The 20,168-nt window shown below is 30.3% G+C and overlaps 1 protein-coding gene across 1 annotated transcript in view; it reads left to right on the top strand.

Annotated features, from left to right (window-relative positions):
* Positions 1–20,168, top strand: part of LOC148955219 (amino acid transporter heavy chain SLC3A1-like) — a 229,622-nt gene that overhangs the window by 197,041 nt on the left and 12,413 nt on the right. Inside the window, exon 8 of the mRNA XM_089108107.1 lies at positions 655–905. Coding sequence (XP_088964233.1) covers positions 655–905 — 251 coding nt within the window. The remainder of the gene's footprint in view (positions 1–654; positions 906–20,168) is intronic.

Here is a 20,168-nt window from a genome sequence, read left to right as displayed (position 1 = left end):
TGTAATAATTGCACACTTTAAATATAGCATGGCCTCCTCTTCTCTCCAATTTCCACCCCGAACCGCCATCAATAACCAATAAATTTAACACAACTTTTCCTCCGCTCACACCCCTTGAAGTATCAAAGTAAAATACAATAAATAATAATAATATCAACAAAATTCCTAAACATAAAATAAATAAATATAATAAATAATTTTCTTTATCTTTTAGATATTTGTTTACATTCTTTTTAAAGGAGCCGAGAGACCAATATGATTTCAGCTCTTGCGGAAGTGCATTCCACTCCCTAGCACACGTAATTCTAGGAGAAAATTCTGACCTAGATGTCAGTGTCGGGGGTATGTAAATATCTGATGATGATCGTGTATTTAAACTATGGATTTATGAAGTTAGTGTGAATAAACCTTTAAATGGTAATGGGAGTGCTCCTGAGAAATATTTGAAACAAAAAACGGTGCAAGATAGTCTGTAAAGTAAAGTTACTAAAAATAAAAGATAAGAGATATTAAAATATAGCTTGTAAAGTAAAGTTACTATTAAAAAGTGTGTTATTGTTGAGGCTAAGTCTAGAGCCAAATGCTGGGTCCATCAGTTTACAACTCCACTGTTTTAAAATAAGACTGTTTTATGCTTTTATCCATGTATTTTAGAACACAGCGTTGGAGATTGAGAATTCACGTACCCCAATGCTTTGGACAGCATACGCAAATGCAAATTTCTCAATCACTGAGCCTTGGCTACCGGTACATGGTGACTACAACGAAACATGCGTTGCTGTACAATTAGAAGATCCTGATAGCAATTTAAATACTTTCAAAAAGATTTTAGAACTTCGACAGGACTATTCAGGAGGAAACCAGTATTTCACTGCACTTCTAGATGGCTTTATCGCTTTTTCTAGGTAATATTTATGAGTAGGGATGACAGTGCCAACACAGAAGGGACTCCATATAGGGGCATAGAATCCATCTAAGTGTATTGATCCACTAAGGGGACAGGATTTCTGGGAAATTGATTTGCATAATCGACGGGGAATTCTAATGTATCATTAGGTGATTGAGAAACAATATGGCTTCTCTGGTCTTTAGGCCTGAGAGATAAATTAATATTCTATTTTTAAATATTGCTTCTCTGGTCTTTAGGTCTGAGAGATAAATTAATATTCTATTTTCAAATATGGCTTCTCTGGTATTTAAGCCTGAGAGATAAATTAATATTCTATTTTTAAATATGACTTCTCTGGTCTTTAGGTCTGAGAGATAAATTAATATTCTTTCGAAACCTTAATGTTGTAACTAGGAACACCTTAGATTTTTTCAGAAATTCAAACGAGATTCAAGACAGATTGAATATGTTTAACGCGGGAAATGGTTTCCTGGAAATTTTAAATGTGACATCGCAAAAGGATGCCGAAACAAAAGGAACATTCAGAAATTACAGACAGGGATTATTTAGTCGAAACAAATTAATCAACATTTTAGGGATTATTTGGGCGAAACAGTTTGAGACATTTTAGAGGATGATTTGGGGCGAAACTCTGTGGTCGTTTTAATACACAAGTTCCACTTGAACAGTGTTGTAAGGTCCCCTACCCCAATCCCAAGGCCCCTCCCCCCAATTTTTTTTTACTTTTTTTGCGCGCTTGAGACATAGAAGGGCCCACCATCTCGCTACAACTTTTTGCGCCTCCTCCCCCCATTTTTTTTACTTTTTTAAATTTTTTTATTTTTTTTTTATTTCTTTAACATGATATTTTTTTCAACTTTTTTTTACATGTCTTTGAATGAGATAAAACATAATTAAAACATAAACAATTCACATTTAATATTTGTACCATTTGTTAGAATGATAACAATTTATCTGTTAGAAGTAATAAGTTTTCTGTCAATGATACCAAATTTTTCTTAGAAGTAACAGTTTTTCATAATGATAAAAAGTTTCATGACAGAAGCAGCAAGCTTTTCTTAACACTAAAAAACTTTTCATTCGAAGCATCAACATTTTCCATCAATACTAACAAACTTTTACTTAAAATTACCAAATTTTTCTTAGAAGTATAATTTTTTTCTGTTCATGATAAAAAGTTTTCAGTCAAAAGTAGCAAGTTTTCCTTAACACTAACACATTTCCTCATCAAAGTAACTATTTTTTCCTTAACACTAACAGAGTTTTAGTTACAGCTATAAAATATCTCTTAGAAGTAACAAGTTTTCGTCAGTGATAACAAATTTTCTGTTTGAACTAACAAGTTTTCTGTCAAAGATACCAAATTTTTACGTTTAGGATAGCAAGTTTTCTGTCAGAAGTATCAAGTTTTCCTTAACACTAAAAAATTATCTTCTTGAGGTAACAACTTTTTCCTTAATACCAACCAACTTCTACTTAAAACTATCAAATATCTCTTAGAAGTAACAATTTTTCATCAGTGATAATAAGTTTTCTATAAAAAATAGCAAGTTTTCTACCAAAGGGACCAATTTTTTCTTAGAAGTAACAACTTTTTCGTTTATGATAACAAATTTTCTGTCAGAAGTATCAAGTTTTCTTTAACACTAAAAAATATTCTCTTCGAAGTAACGACTATTTCCTCAATACCAACAAACTTCTACTTAAAACTATCAAATATCTCATAGAAGTAGAAATTTTTTCGTCAGTGATGACAAGTTTTCTGTAAGAATAAGCAAGTTCCCTGTCAACTATACCAAGTTTTTATTAGAAATAACAATTTCTTTGCTTATGATAACAAGTTTTCTGTTAGTAGTAGTAATTTTTCCTTAAAGCTAAAAAATTTTCTCCTCGAAGTAACAACTTTTAACTTAATACTAACAAAATTTTACTTAACACTATCAAATTTCTCTTAGAAATAACAATTTTTGTCAGTGATAACAAGTTTTCTGTAAGAGGTAGCAAGTTTTCTACCAATGATACCAGATTTTTCTTAGAAGTAACAATTTTTTCGTTTATGATAGCAAGTTTTCTGTCAGTAGTAGCAAGTTTTCCTTAGCACTAACAAATTTCCTCTTCGAAGTAACAACTTTTTCGTCATTACTAACAAACTTTTACTTAAGGCTATCAAATTTTTCTTAGAAGTATAATTTTTTTCCGTTCATGATAAAAAGTTTTCTATAAAAAGTAGCAAGTTTACCTTAACAATAACAAATTTTCTTATCAAAGTAAAAAATTTTTCCTTAATACTAAAAGAGTTTTAGTTACAACTATCAAATTTCTCTCAGAAGTAAAAATTTTTTTTTATGATAACAAGTTTTCCGTCAGAAGTAGCAAGTTTTCCTTAACACTAACAAATTTTCTCTTCGAAGTAACAACTTTTTCCTCAATACTAACAGACTTCTACTTAAAAAATCAAATTTTTCTTAGAAGTACAATTTTTTGCGTTCATGATAAAAAGTTTTTTGTCAAAAGTAGCAAGTTTATCTTAACACTAACAAATTTTCTCATCAAAGTAACAATTTTTTCCTTAACACTAACAGAGTTTTAGTTACAATTATGAAATTTCTCTTAGAAGTAAAAATTTTTCGTCAGTGATAACAAATTTTCTTCTAGAACCAATAAGTTTTATGTCAAAGATACCAAATTTTTCTTAGAATTAACAATTCCGTCAGAAGTAGCAAGTTTTCCTTAACACTAACAAATTTTCTGTTCGAAGTAACAACTTTTTCCTCAATAATAACAAACTTCTACTTAACACAATTAAATTTTTCTTAGAAGTATAATTTTTTTCCGTTTATGATAAAAGGTTTTTTGTCAAAAGTAGCAAGTTTACCTTAACACTAACAAATTTTCTCATCAATGTAACAATATTTTCCTTAACACTAACAGAGTTTTAGTTAAAATTATGAAATTTCTCTTAGAAGTAAAAATTTTTCGTCAGTGATAACAAATTTTCTGCTAGAACTAATAAGTTTTATGTCAAAGATACCAAATTTTTCTTAGAATTAACAATTTTTTGTCTATAAGAGCAAGTTTTCTGTCAAAAGTAGCAAGTTTTCCTTATACACTAACAAATTTTCTCATCAAAGTAACAATTTTTTTCTTAACACTAATAGAGTTTTAGTAACACTAACAAATTTTCTCATCGAAGTAACAACTTTTTCCTCAATACTAACAAACTTCTACTGAAGAATATCAAGTTTTTCTTAGAAGCAAAAATTTTTTCCGTTCATGATAAAAAGTTTTCAGTCAAAAGTAGCAAGTTTTCCTTAACACTAACAAATTTTCTCATCAAAGTAACAATTTTTTCCTTAACACTAACAGAATTTTAGTTACAGCTATCAAATTTCTCTTAGAAGTAACAATTTTTCGTCAGAGATAACAAATTTTCTGTTAGGACTAACAAGTTTTCTGTCAAAGATACCAAAATTTTCTTAGAAGTAACAATTGCTTTTTTTATGACAACAAGTTTTTTGTTGGAAGTAGCAATTTTTCCTTAACACTAAAAAATTTTCTACTCGAAGTAACAACTTTTACCTTAATACTAACAAACTTTTACTTAACACTATCAAATTTCTCTTAGAAGTAAACATTTTTCGTCAGTGATAACAAATTTTCTGTTAGGACTAACAAGTTTTCTGTCAAAGATACCAAATTTTTCTTAGAAATAACAATTGCTTTTTTTGTGACAACAAGTTTTCTGTTAGAAGTAGCAATTTTTCCTTAACACTAAAAAATTTTCTCGTCGAACTAACAACTTTTACCTTAATACTAACAATTTTTTACTTAACACTATCAAATTTCTCTTAGAACTAACAATTTTTTGTCAGCGATAACAAATTTTCTGCTAGAACTAAAAATTTTTCTGTCAAAGATTTCAAATTTTTCTTAGAATTAAAAATTTTTTCGTTTATGATAGCAAATTTTCTGTCAGAAGTAGCAAGTTTTCCTATCACACTAACAAATTTTCTCATCGAAGTAACAACTTTTTCCTCAATACTATCAAACTTTTATTTAATACTATCGAATTTTTCTTAGAAGTAACAATTTTTTCGTTTATGATTACAAGTTTACTGTCAAAAGTAGAAGGTTAATAACTTTTTCATCTATGATAATAAGTTTACTGTCTAAGATACAATATTTTTCTTGAAGTAACACTAAAAAATTTTCTTATCGAAGTAACAATTTTTCGTCAGTGATAACAAGTTTTCTTTAAGAAGTAGCAAGTTTTATGTCAAAGATACCAAATTATTCTAAGAAGAAACAACTTTTTCGTCTATGATAATAAGTTTTCTGTCAAAGATACGAAATTTTTTTTAGAAGTAACACTAACAAATTTTCTCATCGAAGTAACAATTTTTCGACAGTGATAACAAGTTTTCTGTTAGAAGTAGCAAGTTTTCTGCCAAAGAGACCAAATTTTTCTTAGAAGTAACAATTTCTTCGTTTATGATAACAAGTTTTCTGTCAGAAGTAGCAAGTTTTCCTTAACACTAAAAAATGTTTTTTTCGAAGTAGCAACTTTTATCTTAATACTAACAAACTTTTACTCAACGCTATCAAATTTCTATTAGAAGTAAAAAATTTTCATCAGTGATAATAAGTTTTCTATAAAAAGTAACAAGTTTTCTGCCAAACATACCAATTTTTTCTTAGAAGTAACAACTTTTTTGTTTATGATAACAAGTCTTCTGTCAGAAGAATCAAGTTTTCCTTAACACTAAAAAATGTTCTTCTCGAAGTAACAACTTTTTCCTCAATACCAACAAACTTCTACTTAAAACTATCAAATTTCTCTTAGAAGTAAAAATTTTTCATCAGTGATAATAAGTTTTCTATAAAAAGTAGCAAGTTTTCTACCAAAGAGACCAATTTTTTCTTAAAAGTAACAACTTTTTCGTTTATGATAACAAGTTTCCTGTCAGAAGTATCAAGTTTTCCTTCACTATAACAAATTTTTTCTTCGAAGTAACAACTTTTTCCTCAATACCAACAAACTTCTACTTAAGACTTCAAATATCTCTTAGAAGTAACAATTTTTTCGTCAGTGATAACAAGTTTTCTGTAAGAAGTATCAAATTCCCTGTCAAAGATACCAAATTTTTCTTAAAAATAACAATTTCTTCGTTTATGATAACAAGTTTTCTGGTAGAAGTAACAATTTTTCCTTAACACTAAAAAATTTTCTCCTTGAAGTAACAAATTTTACCTTAATACTAACAAACTTTTACTTAACACTATCAAATTTCTCTTGGAAGTAACAATTTTTCGTCAGTTACAACACATTTTCTGCTAGAACTAACAAGTTTTCTCACCGAAGTAACAAGTTTTTCCTCAATACTAACAAACTTCTACTTAAAACTATCAAATTTTTCTTAGAAGTAACCATTTTTTGGTATCGGTAACAAATTTTCTGCTAGAACTAAAAATTTTTCTGTCAAAGATACCAAATTTTTCTTAGAAGTAATAATTTTTTCGGTTATGATAGCAAGTTTTCTGTCAGAAGTAGCAAGTTTTCCTTTCACACTAACAAATTTTCTCATCGAAGTAACAACTTTTTCCTCAATACTAACAAACTTCTACTTAAAACTATCAAATTTTTCTTAGAAGTAACAATTTTTTCGTTTATGATAACAAGTTTTCTGTCAAAAGTAGCAAGTTAACAACTTTTTGTCTATGATAATAAGTTTTCTGTCAAAGATACGAAATTTTTGTTAGAAGTAACACAAAAAAATTTTCTCATCGAAGTAACAATTTTTCGACAGTGATAACAAGTTTTCTGTTAGAAGTAGCAAGTTTTCTGCCAAAGAGACCAAATTTTTCTTAGAAGTAACAATTTCTTCGTTTATGATAACAAGTTTTCTGTCAGAAGTAGCAAGTTTTCCTAAACAATAAAAAATTTTTTTTCGAAGTAGCAACTTTTATCTTAATACTAACAAACTTTTACTCAACGCTTTCACATTTCTATTAGAAGTAAAAAATGTTCATCAGTGATAATAAGTTTTCTATAAAAAGTAACAAGTTTTCTGCCAAAGATACAAATTTTTTCTTAGAAGTAACAGCTTTTTCGTTTATGATAACAAGTTTTCTGTCAGAAGTATCAAGTTTTCCTTAACACTAAAAAATATTCTTCTCGAAGTAACAACTTTTTCCTCAATACCAAAAAACTTCTACTTAAAACTGTCAAATTTCTCTTAGAAGTAACAATTTTTCATCAGTGATAATAAGTTTTCTATAAAAAGTAGCAAGTTTTCTACCAAAGAGACTAATTTTTTCTTAAAAGTAACAACTTTTTCGTTTATGATAACAAGTTTCCTGTCAGAAGTATCAAGTTTTCCTTCACTATAACAAATTTTTTCTTCGAAGTAACAACTTTTTCCTCAATACCAACAAACTTCTACTTAAGACTATCAAATATCTCTTAGAAGTAAAAATTTTTTTCAGTGATAACAAGTTTTCTGTAAGAAGTAGCAAGCTCCCTGTCAAATATACCAATTTTTTCTTATAAATAACAGTTTTATCGTTTATGATAAAATGTTTTCTGTCAGAAGTAGCAATTTTTCATTAACACTCAAAAATTTTCTCCTCAAAGTCACAACTTTTACCTTAATACTAACAAACTTTTACTTATCACTATTAAATTTCTCTTAAAAATAACAATGTTTCGTCAGTGATAACAAGTTTTCTGTAAGAAGTAGCAAGTTTTATGCCAAAGATACCAGATTTCTCTTAGAAGTAAAAAATTTTTCGTTTATGATAACAAGTTTTCTGTCAGAAGTAGCAAGCTTTCCTTAACACTAATAAATTTTCTCTTCGAAGTAACAAATTTTTCTGAATACTAATAAACTTTTACTTAAAACTATCAAATTTTTCTTAGAAGTATAATTTTTTTCCGTTCATGATACAAATTTTTTTGTCAAAAGTAGCAAGTTTTCCTTAACACTAACAAATTTTCTCATCAAAGTAATATTTTTTTCCTTAACACTAAAAGAGTATTAGTTACAACAATCAAATTTCTCTTAGAAGTAACAATTTTTCGTCAGTGATAATAAGCTTTCTGTAAGAAGTAGCAAGTTTTCTGCTAAAGATTCCAAATTTTTCTTAGAAGTAACGATTTTTACGTTTATGATAACAAGTTTTCTGTCAGAAGTATCAAGTTTTCCTTCACTATAACAAATTTTATCTTTGAAGTAACAACTTTTTCCTCAATACTAACAAACTTCAACTTCTACAAACTTCAAACTTCTAGAAGTTTGTTAGTATTGAGGAAAAAGTTGTTACTTCGATCAGAAAATTGTTTGGTGTGAAAGGAAAACTTGCTACTTCTGACAGAAAACTTGCTATCATAAACGAAAAAATTGTTACTTCTAAGGAAAATTTGGTATCTTTGACAGAAAACTTGTTAGTTCTAGCAAAAAATTTGTTATCACTGACGAAAAATTGTTACTTCTAAGAAAATTTGATAGTTTTAAGTAGAAGTTTGTTAGTTTTGAGGAAAAGGTTGTTACTTCGATGAGAAATTTTTTTAGTGAGAATGGAAAACTTGCTACTTCTGACAGAAAACTGGCTATCATAAGCGAAAAAATTGTTACTTCTAAGAAAAACTTGGTATCTTTGACAGGAAACTTGTTAGTTCTAGCAGAAAATTTGTTATCACTGACGAAAAATTGTTACTTCTAAGATAAATTTGATAGTTGTAACTAAAACTCTGTTAGTGTTAAGGAATAAATTGTTATCACTGATGACATAGAAAACTTATTATCACTGATGAAAAATTGTTACTTCTAAGAGAAATTTGATACTTTGAAGTAGAAGTTTGTTGGTATAGAGGAAAAAGTTGATACTTCGAGAAGAACATTTTTTTGTGTTGAGGAAGACTGATACTTCTGACAGAACACTTGTTATCATAAACGAAAAAGTTGTTACTTCTAAGAAAAAATCAGTCTCTTTGGTAGAAAACTTGCTACTTTTTATTGAATACTTATTATCACTGATGAAAAATTGTTACTTCTAAGAGATATTTTATAGTTTTAAGTAGAAGTTTGTTGGTATTGAGGAAAAAGTTCTTACTTCGAGAAGAAAATTTTTTAGTGTTAAGAAAAACTTGCTACTTCTGACAGAAAACTTGTTATCATAAACGAAGAAATTGTTACTTCTAAGAAAAATTTGGTCTCTTTGGCAGAAAACTTGCTACTTTTTATAGAAAACTTGTTATCACTGACGAAAAATTGTTACTTCGATGAGAAAATTTGTTAGTGTTACTTAAGAAAAATATTGTATTTTTGGTAGAAAACTTATTATCATAGACGAAAAAGTTATTAACTTGCTACTTCTGACAGAAAACTTGCTATCATAAACGAAAAAATTGTTACTTCTAAGAGAAATTTTATAGTTTTATGTAAAACTTTGTTAGTATTGAGGAAAAAGTTTTTACTTCGAAGAGAAAATTTGTTAGTGTTAAGGAAAACTTGCTACTTTTGACAGAAAACGTTTTATCATGAACGGAAAAAACTATACTTCTAAGAAAAGTTTGATAGTTTTAAGTAGAAGTTCGTTAGTATTGAGGAAGAAGTTGTTACTTCGAAGAGAAAATTTTGTTAGTGTTAAGGAAAACTTGCTACTTCTGACAGAAATCTTTTTATCATAAACGAAATAATTGTTACTTCTAAGAGAAATTTGATAGTTGTAACTTAAAACTCTGTTAGTGTTAAGGACAAAATTTACTTTGATGAGAAAATTTGTTATTGTTAAGGTAAACTTACTACTTTTTATAGAAAACTTTATCATGAACGGAAAAAAATTATACTTCTAAGAAAAATTTGATAGTTTTAAGTAAAAGTTTGTTAGTATTGAGCAAAAAGTTGTTACTTTGAAGAGAAAATTTGTTAGTGTTAAGGAAAACATGTACTTCCGACAGAAAACTTGTTATCATAAATGAAAAAATTATTACTTCTAAGAAAAATCTGGTATCTTTGGTAGAAAACTTGCTACCTCTTACAGAAAACTTGTTGTCACTGACGAAAAATTGTTACTTCTAAGAGAAATTTTATAGTGTTAAGTAAAAGTTTGTTAGTATTAAGGTAAAAATTGTTACTTCGAGGAGAAAATTTTTTAGTGTTAAGGAAAAATTGCTACTTCTAACAGAAAACTTGTTATCATAAACGAAGAAATTATAATTTTTAAGAAAAATTTGGTATCTTTGACAGGGAACTTGCAACTTCTTACAGAAAACTTTTTATCACTGACGAACAAATTGTTACTTCTAAGAGATATTTGATAGTTTTAAGTTGAAGTTTGTTGGTATTGAGGAAAAAGTTGTTACTTCTAAGAGAAAAATTTTTAGTGCTAAGGAAAACTTGATACTTCTGACAGAAAACTTGTTATCATAAACAAAAAGGTTGTTACTTCTAAGAAAAAATTTGTCTGTTTGGTAGAAAACTTGCTAATTTTTATAGAAAACTTATTATCACTGATGAAAAATTGTTACATCTAAGAGATATTTGACAGTTTTAAGTAGAAGTTTGTTGGTATTAAGGAAAAAGTTGTTGCTTCGAGAAGAACATTTGTTAGTATTAGGGAAAACTTGATACTTGTGACGGAAAACTTGTTATCATAACCGAAAAAGTTGGTACTTCTAAGAAAAAAATGGTATCTCTGGCACTTGCTACTTCTTACAGAAAACTTGTTATCACTGACGAAAAATTGTTACTTCGATGAGAAAATTTGTTAGTGTTACTTCAAGAAAAATATGGTATCTTTGACAGAAAACTTATTATCATAGACGAAAAAGTTGTTAACTTGCTACTTCTGATAGAAAACTTGTTATCATAAACGAAAAAATTGTTACTTCTAAGAGAAATTTGATAGTACTAATTAAAAGTTTGTTAGTATTGAGGAAAAAGTTGTTACTTCGAAGGGAAAATTTGATAGTATTAAGGAAAACTTGCTACTACTGACAGAAAACTTTTTATCATAAACGAAAAAATTGTTACTTCTAAGATAAATTTGATAGTTCTAACTAAAGCACTGTTAGTGTTAAGGAAAAAATTGTTACTTTGATGAGAAAATTTGTTATTGTTAAGGTAAACTTACTACTTTTTATAGAAAACTTTATCATGAACGGAAAAAAATTATACTTCTAAGAAAAATTTGATAGTTTTAAGTAAAAGTTTGTTAGTATAGAGGAAAAAGTTGTTACTTCGAAGAGAAAATTTTTTATTGTTAAGGAAAACTTGCTACTTCTCACACAAAATTGTTATCATAAACGAAAAATTGTTACTTCTGAGAAAAATCTGGTATCTTTGGTAGAAAACTTGCTATTTCTTACAGAAAAGTTGTTATCACTGACGAAAAATTGTTACTTCTAAGAGAAATTTGATAGTTTTAAGTAAAAGTTTGATAGAATTAAGGTAAAACTTGTTACTTCGAAAAGAAAATTTTTTAGTGTTGAGGAAAAATTGCTACTTCTAACAGAAAACTTTTTATCATAAACGAAGAAATTATTATTACTAAGAAAAATTCCGTATCTTTGATAGGGATCTTGCTACTTCTTACAGAAAACTTATTATCACTGACGAAAAAATTTTTGATTCTAAGAGATATTTGATAGTTTTAAGTAGAAGTTTGTTGGTATTGAGGAAAAAGTCGTTACTTCGAAGAGAAAATGTTTTAGTGTTAAGGAAAACTTCATACTTCTGACAGAAAACTTGTTATCATAAACGAAAAAGTAGTTACTTCTAAGAAAAAATTAGTCTCTTTGGTAGAAAACTTGCTACTTTTTATTGAAAACTTATTATCACTGATGAGAAATTGTTACTTCTAAGAGATATTTGATAGTTTTAAGTAAAAGTTTGTTAGTATTGAGGAAAAGGTTGTTAGCTCGTGGAGAAAATTTGTTAGTTTTAAAGAAAACTTGATTCTTCTGACAGAAGACTTCTTATCATAAACAAAAAACTTGTTACATCTAAGAAAAAATTGGTATCTTTGGTAGAAAACTTGCTACTTCTTACAGAAAACTTATTATCACTGACGAAAAATTGTTACTTCGATGTGAAAATTTATTAGTGTTAATTCAAGAAAAATATGGTATGTTTGATAGAAAACTTATTATCTTAGACTAAAAAGTATTTAACTTGCTGCTTTTGACAGAAAACTTATTATCATAAACGAAAAAATTGTTACTTTAAAGAGAAATTTGATAGTATTAAGTGAAAGTTTGTTAGTATTAAGGAAAATGTTGTTACTTCGATGAGAAAATTTGTTAGTGTTAAGGAAAACATGCTACTTCTGAGAAAAAACATGTTATCATAAACGAAAAAATTTGTACTTCTAAGAAAAATCTGGTATCTTTGGTAGAAAACTTGCTACCTCTTACAGAATACTTGTTATCACTTACGAAAAATTGTTACTTCTAAGATAAATTTTATAGTGTTAAGTAAAAGTTTGTTAGTATTAAGATAAAACTTGGTACGTCAAGGAGAAAATTTTTTAGTGTTAAGGAAATATTGCTACTTCTAACAGAAAACTTGTTATCATAAACGAAGAAATTGTTATTTCTAAGAAAAATTTGGTATCTTTGACAGGGAGCTTGCTACTTCTTACAGAAAACTTGTTATCACGAACGAAAAAATTGTTACTTCTAAGAGATATTTGGTAGTTCTAAGTTGAAGTTTGTTGGTATTGAGGAAAAAGTTGTTACTTCGAAGAGAAAAATTTTTAGTGTTATGGAAAATTTAATACTTCTGACAGAAAACTTGTTATCATAAACGAATAATTGTTACTTCTAAGAGAAATTTGATAGTATTAAGTAAAAGTTTGTTAGTATTGAGGAAAAAGTTGTTTATTCGAAGAGAAAATTTGTTAGTGTGAAAGGAAAACTTGCTACTTCAGACAGAAAGCTTGCTATCCCAAACGAAAAAATTTTGCTTCTAAGAAAAATTTGGTATCTTTGACAGAAAACTTGTTAGTTCTAACAGAAAATTTGTTATCACTGACGAAAAATTGTTACCTCTAAGAGAAATTTGATAGCTGTAACTAAAACTCTGTTAGTGTTAATGAAAAAATTGTTTCTTTGATGAGAAAATTTGTTAGAGTTAAGGAAAACTTGATACTTTTGACAGAAAACTTTTTATCATGAACGGAAAAAAATTATACCTTTAAGAAAAATTTGGCAATTTTAATTAGAAGTTTGTTAATATTGATTGAAAATGTTCATACTTCGATGATAAAATTTGTTAGTGTTAAGGAAATGTTGCTACTTCTGTCAGAAAACTTGTTTTTCATAATGAAAAATTGTTACTTCTAAGAAAAATTTGGTATCATTGACAGAAAACTTATTACTTCTAACAGATAAATTGTGATCATTCTAACAAATTGTACAAATATTAAATGTGAATTTTTTATGTTTTAAATATTTTTTATCTTATTTGAAGACATGTAAAAAAAAGTTGAAAAAAATATCATGTTAAAAAAATTAAAAAAATTAAAAAAAAATTAAAAAAGTATACAAAAAATGGATGGAGGGGGCCCAAAAAGTTGTAGGGAGGGGGCTGGGCCCTTCTATGTCTCAAGCGCCCAATTTTTTTTTAAAAGAATGGGGGGAGGGGCTTAAAAAGTGGGGGAGGGGCTTGGGGTTGGGGTAGAGGACCTTAAAACACTGTTCAAACGGAACTAGTATATTATAACGACCACAGAGTTTAGCCCCAAATCATCCTCTAAAATGTCTCAAACTATTTCTCCCAAATAATCCCTAAAATGTTGATTAATTTGTTTCGCCTGAATAATCCCTGTCTGTAATTTCTGAATGTTCCTTTTGTTTCGGAATCCTTTTGCGATGTCACATTTAAAATTCCCAGGAAACCATTTTGCGCGTTAAACATATTCAATCTGTCTTGAATCTCGTTTGAATTTCTGAAAAAATCTACGGTGTTCCTAGTTACACTATTAAGGTTTCGAAAGAATATTAATTTATCTCTCAGACCTAAAGACCAGAGAAGCCATAATTAAAAATAGAATATTAATTTATATCTCAGACCTAAAGACCAGAGAAGCCATATTTAAAAATAGAATATTAATTTATCTCTCAGACCTAAAGACCAGTGAAGCCATATTTAAAAATAGAATATTAGTCTATCTCTCACATCTAAAGACCAGAGAAGCCATATTTAAAAATAGAATATTAATATTTATCTCTCAGACCTAAAGACCAGAGAAGACATATTGTTTCTTAATCCCCTAATAATGCATTAGAATTCCCCGTCGATTATGCAAATCAATTTCCCAGAAATCCTGTCCCCTTAGTGGGTCAATACACTTAGATGGATTCTATGCCCATATATGGAGTCCCTTCTGAGTTGGCACTCAGTCCCTACTTTTATGTTTTTGATCTTCAAGATAATGTAATATGATGACACATCAGTTTAATCTAATCACTCTGAAAGTGACTAAATGGAGGTATGTCTATAGGCCCTTATTCCGACGCCTAGTATGCTCTCTACGTGCATGACCACAGGTGTAAATAAGTCTTTTTTGGGATGGATGTCATCGACCTATATTTTCTGTGCAAAAATTTTGCAAGTATTTGTTTTTTGTTTAATTATGAATTGCGCGAATCTTGAGGTTAAGCTTTACATTGAAGTATTATTAGAGGCGCAAGACCGGCCCAGCCATTTAAGCGGTGACCCATACTAGGTCTTTGTTGGCTTTGGGTATTCTTGGCTGCACTTGAGCGGCTTTAGAAGAATCAACGCGTCCTCCCTCTTCAATAGGACTAGGTAAACGCTGAACCTCTTCTGTTCTTGGAGTTGGGGACCGGAACGGGCTTCCACGAACAAGGAATACCTAGTAAGTGGAAGTTGCTAAGTTGTATTGATTGCACCTCTGCTTTTCTTTACAAACCTCTATTTGCTATTATCGATTGAATTATTTATTGAAAGGGATTTCTTAATTGTAAAGTAAATAATTTTTGACGTAAGTATCTTTATTTACATCTAGTTGAGACTCCAAGGAAGTCCCCAATTACCGTCAAAGACTAGTTTGTATCAGAAGAGTTCAATCCACAGTGTAACTTCAAAGTTGAAGAAAAAATGCATTGAAAATGTAGCTCTATTACAACTCTCAAAGATCCCAGTGAAATTTTCATATTTTGTTGTTAGAAAAATTGGGTAGCAGTATAGCTGTGGTAATACCTTCAGATAGATTATTAGTGGTGACCTATCTTCAGGTTCTCTGACCTTTCCTCCCCGGATTCCTGTGACATGCCCTCCCTTTTCCCATAGAATTTCTGTGACATGCCCTCTGACGTCACGGTATACAACCTCACACCTGTACAATGCGGTCAGCTGTTTCTACCGGAGCCCTCTGACGTCACGGCAGTCATAGGAAAAATGGCATTGGATTTCTACAGCAGCCCTTTGACGTCACGGTACACACCCCTTTATATTTCTATTACACAAACTTGTGTATTTCAATCGCATGTCTTGTTTCTAGGCAAAATTCCCCATGTCTAGACGTGTTCCCAGGTGGTAGAAGCCTCCCCCCACCACGGTTTTTTTCTAGATGCTTGTACATGTCCCATCATGCCCCCAGGTGTTTTTCCTCCTATACATGTCCAAACACGCCTCCCCAGGTGATAGAAGCCATATTTATTGATCGAGAGTCAGTTTCTTTTTAGTGGTTAGAGAGGACTGTCAAGATTAAAATGAATTTGGTGGACAGACAGAAAAATCTTACGTAATCTAGTAAAATTGAAAAAATGCTTAGTTTTAGATGATGACTTTCTGGAATTATCTCTTCAAAGAAAGCTTCTTTAGGAATGATTAACGATATAATGGGAATTGATCTTTGGACTATTGTATGAAACTTTGTCGTCGTGGCCCCAAGCTTTATATCAATTTATAGATATATTAATTGAAACGAAGAAAATGATATTGTTGTTTTGCTCTTAACCACTACTTAGACGGCCATTTTGTGAAGCTCTTAGGAGACATTCTTATGGATTCCCGAGTCAGTTTGTTTCTGGAAGTGAGAGTTTCAACATCAAAAATGTTTTACACCTATCCATTATGCTTGTATACATTGGGAAGCTGGTCATCCTGTGAGAATTGTACTTTTGCTGATGAGTATAATGAAAAGTGTAAATTATGCAATCCATATAAATTGCATAGAGGATATTCAGTGGAAATTAAAGACTGTAATTCTTGTCTTGAAGAGATTTTTGATTCTCTTAATAGAGGATTGTTCCAATGTTTCAATTTTTCCAATGTTCCAGAGGACAATGTTCCAATTTTCACTATGATATATGTGATCAATGAGAAAATACTTACCCTGGCATAAAAGCAAAAATCTTTAAACGTGAGTTCAGTTTATTCTTAAGAGACTGGTATCGTCGTGGCTTTAAATTGCTTTGAGAAGAAGAACCTGGTATACGCTTCAATAGCTGGAATAATAAAAGAGTCTGGTCTTTACGACATCGATGTGAAGATACTGGCCACTCTCATTATAAACCTACAGACATTTATTTGGCTGTTGAAGAAAGTGATTCTTCATATGAGAATTTTGTATGTGACATTGCTTCAAATAAGCAAATTGAAACACGTGAATTTTATAATATGAATCAGAATAGTATTATTGACTTCACAAAGAGATTTAATAGAAATAAAGTTACACTATATTGTAGAAAATGCGACCCTGACTTTGCAAGTCAAGATGAATACAAATTGAATCCCGATGAGCTGTTACCACTTTTTGTTTCTGATGATTACCTATGCGTAGAAGAAGAAATCTAAAGGACACAGTGTTTTGTATATAAACATATTTTATTAATAGACAAATTTACATACATTTTTAAAGTATTTCACTTTTAGGGCACCGAAATTTATATTATAGAGGTAGGAAAGAGTAATTTCAACTAGAAAGTCGTTAAATCGAGAATTGTCACCATAAATCTTGAGGAATTCCATTTAAGTATGTCCATGACTTCGAAAAATAAATATAATGGGGCATGAAAACCACAGCTTTTCGTTGATAGATATTGTACCCGCCTCCGATTTTGAATAATAGATTTTCCGATCTGCTCAAGAAAATTTTTAATATGAGGTTTGTAAAATGTATACGGTAGACCAAGTGGATAAAAAAATTCTATATTGCTTCTTGTTTGAAAGATGCAAAACCAATGCCCCGTCTTTACACTGGATGGACCACTATTAACGATAATTAGGGTATTTTCAATATGTTTTATATGCTCCAGGAAATCTGAAGGTATGCAATAGGATTTATATATCGACATGTAGGGGTCCATATTGAAAATGCTGAGTATTTGATTCGTGTCCGTGCTGCCAAGTCTAATAAAGCACTGCTTTCAGGGGTAATTTCCCAATAGGTTTCAAATTGATTTAGTGAGATTAATGCAATACTTGCCTCCAATGGTTTAGCAAAGGTATACTCTAACCGTTTATTATCCTTTTGGATAATACTTATATCTTGAGTACCAGACAAATCTAATACAATAATACCATGTGTTTTTGCAAACATTTCATCACTTATACCATTTTAGAATAATTGAGAATCTTGATCTAGGGATTGCATTGTCAATTCATAGAGGGTCCTGTAGGATTTATCAAAGGATAAATTGTAGAGTGAGATTCCATTTACTTTACATACAAGCGATGAAAGTCCAAACAGTTCAAATTTAAGTGAGGAATCTTTCCATGATCCAATAGCACTAGCACTTTTTACAAAAGCCAATGCCAATTTTGAAGGAATTTCGCCATTGATAAATGAAGAATCGGTTAAGGTACGCGTACCTGTAGCAATATGGTGTTGATTTGTAATTGTATGAGGCACGAGCAGTTTGATATTATTCCCAGCAGCTCTTAATTTTTCAGTTGCAAAAGCCACAGAAATCATAACTTGTTGTTTTCGTACATGAAGTATTGCCGACGTGAGAGAGACTGTTACATTGGGTGTAGCGTCCAATACTTTTTGTAATATATAATTGGACGGTGCGAGTTGTAGTTTTATATCAATCTTTACATTAGGAGGCAACCATTGAGGTATATTAAATTTCTCATGATTTAGTTTCCCAACTAAATGCAAATCTTTAGTTGTTACCTCTCTAAGAATATTGGTAGTGTAAGTATTTGTTTTATATTCATAACCCAGTGCTTGTCCCCTCAACTGCATATAAGACAATGGAGTCATCAACATGAATTGTATATAACTTGCATAATTTGAAAGGTTATTGCTTGGTCTCACCAATGTTCCATTTATGTAGACACTTATTTGTCGAAATAGATTGTGTAGTAAAAAATTTTCGTAGGATAATCCATCGGTGGCACCTTGTTTTTAATTGTTTGATTTTTTAACAATGACATTTAAATCTATAAAAGTCGAATTCAAATCGATAAAGTAGTCTTCATTGGAATAAATTTGAAAATGAACATTTTCAGAGAGCGGTTGTTACGGGTAAAACTGTTTATACTATCCGTGTTTTACAGTGATATCTACATTTTCTGCATTAAAAAGGTTTAGAGATGAGGTGTCTGAAGGGTGAGAATCATTATATGGTAGGTATGCCATTTTTTCTAGGAAAAAAAAATCCTTTTTTGATCTTTTTTATTTTCTTTGATGATTTACGCTTCCGAGCTGACTTGAGACTGATGAGTGATGAGGTGTATTGAACCTTATTTAAACCTCTTCCATGTTGTCTCAATCGCTCGCCAAGGGATCACGCGCTCGACCTGAGATTTTGCGAAACACTTTCTTGAATATCCTTCCCAGAACCTCAATCATGTAATGTAGAGGACGTTAAATCCACCGCAACCGGTGCAATATAATTTTTAGCCAAGGGTAGTGCAGAGCAAAAAAGTTTAGCAAACCAACTGCCGAGACCGTGCCCAGATATTGACGAACGACCGCTATAATAGTCCATTCCATGGCCCAACTGCCGTGGTCAAGAGTAGCAACATAGCAATCAATATCAGGACATACAAACTGAGTTCTATTGGCCATTTCACTGAATAGGTCGAAAATGACATGTCATTACAGCCAAATATTTTGTTATTGCTAGAAGATCGCCCAATTTGCTTCTTAATGTTAACTGACAGAGCTCCAAATACGAAGTATTGACCGGAACGTATTGAAGGTGCTTTATATTGTAGTGATGAATATGGTCCTTAGATGTTGTTCGCTCAAGAACACGTAAGAGGGGGAGATTGGTATAACCAACTCTTGATCTCACGACAAAGGAAGCGTAAAGAAATTTACAACTGTCAGAGGAGAAGGCAGGTGGGTACGTTGCGAAAATGACAAGATTCATGCCACTAGCACTTCCTGCACTTTTACCACAGATTACATTATGTTTAAAACCAAGAACTTCTCTTGGATTATCGATAAGAATAACCTATTCATTGTCGATGGGCGAACTAATGTAGATTTTATCCTCTTCCTTTGAATAATTGAATTGAAAGGCACCATTTTTACGATATGAAATTTCTTTGATGATATCACGACACAAATTGTTCATCGTTCCAAACTTCTTATATGTTAATGTGGCAAAGGGGTATTCAAATGAATTCATTTTTTCAATTATATATCGATCCTTAACGATTGGCCAATCATGGGGTCTAATTTTTATATCATACGTACGATCCTTTCTAAGCGTATCATATGTATTTTTAATAATACAATCTACAAGAGCAACTTCATACCTTACATTAAATTTAATGGCAGGCGAATGTTTTGTCCAAAAATCACTCGTTCTATTGAAACCGTCATAAAGAGGATCAGAAACATTAAACCTGAATGTTACATAAAAACCTTCAGACATTATGAACATCTTCAGCGGATATCCACGAATCAAAATCAGAGTTGTATCCTAGCCAGCAAACAAGCAACTGTCACTTACCAATGCGAGTACGAGCGTTTAACATACTTTCAATTTGATAAATTCCGCAGATTCCAAATTTTTGTAATTCATAATCATAAAAACCGCCAAGAATATCTTCATCTTTCATATCACGAAGTCGATACGTTATAGGTTTAGTCTCCCCGACTTTTGACACTTTAAAAAGTTCAGTGAACCATAAGTAATTTCGCTTTTCAAAAATATTTCTTGAACGATTGATTCGAACAGTATCACCAACATTAAATTTTTTCTTCCGCGCATTTTCATTAGAATTAATTAAAAAAAAAATTCCACAAAATAAATTTTTCAAAG

The sequence above is a fragment of the Artemia sp. Qi Xiang Cuo genome, chromosome 2, assembly GCF_049724085.1.
Source record: "Artemia sp. Qi Xiang Cuo chromosome 2, ASM4972408v1, whole genome shotgun sequence".
NCBI lineage: Eukaryota > Metazoa > Arthropoda > Branchiopoda > Anostraca > Artemiidae > Artemia > Artemia sp. Qi Xiang Cuo.
The sequence above is the reverse complement of the archived record's forward strand: the minus strand, read 5'-3'. Positions and strand labels throughout refer to the sequence as shown.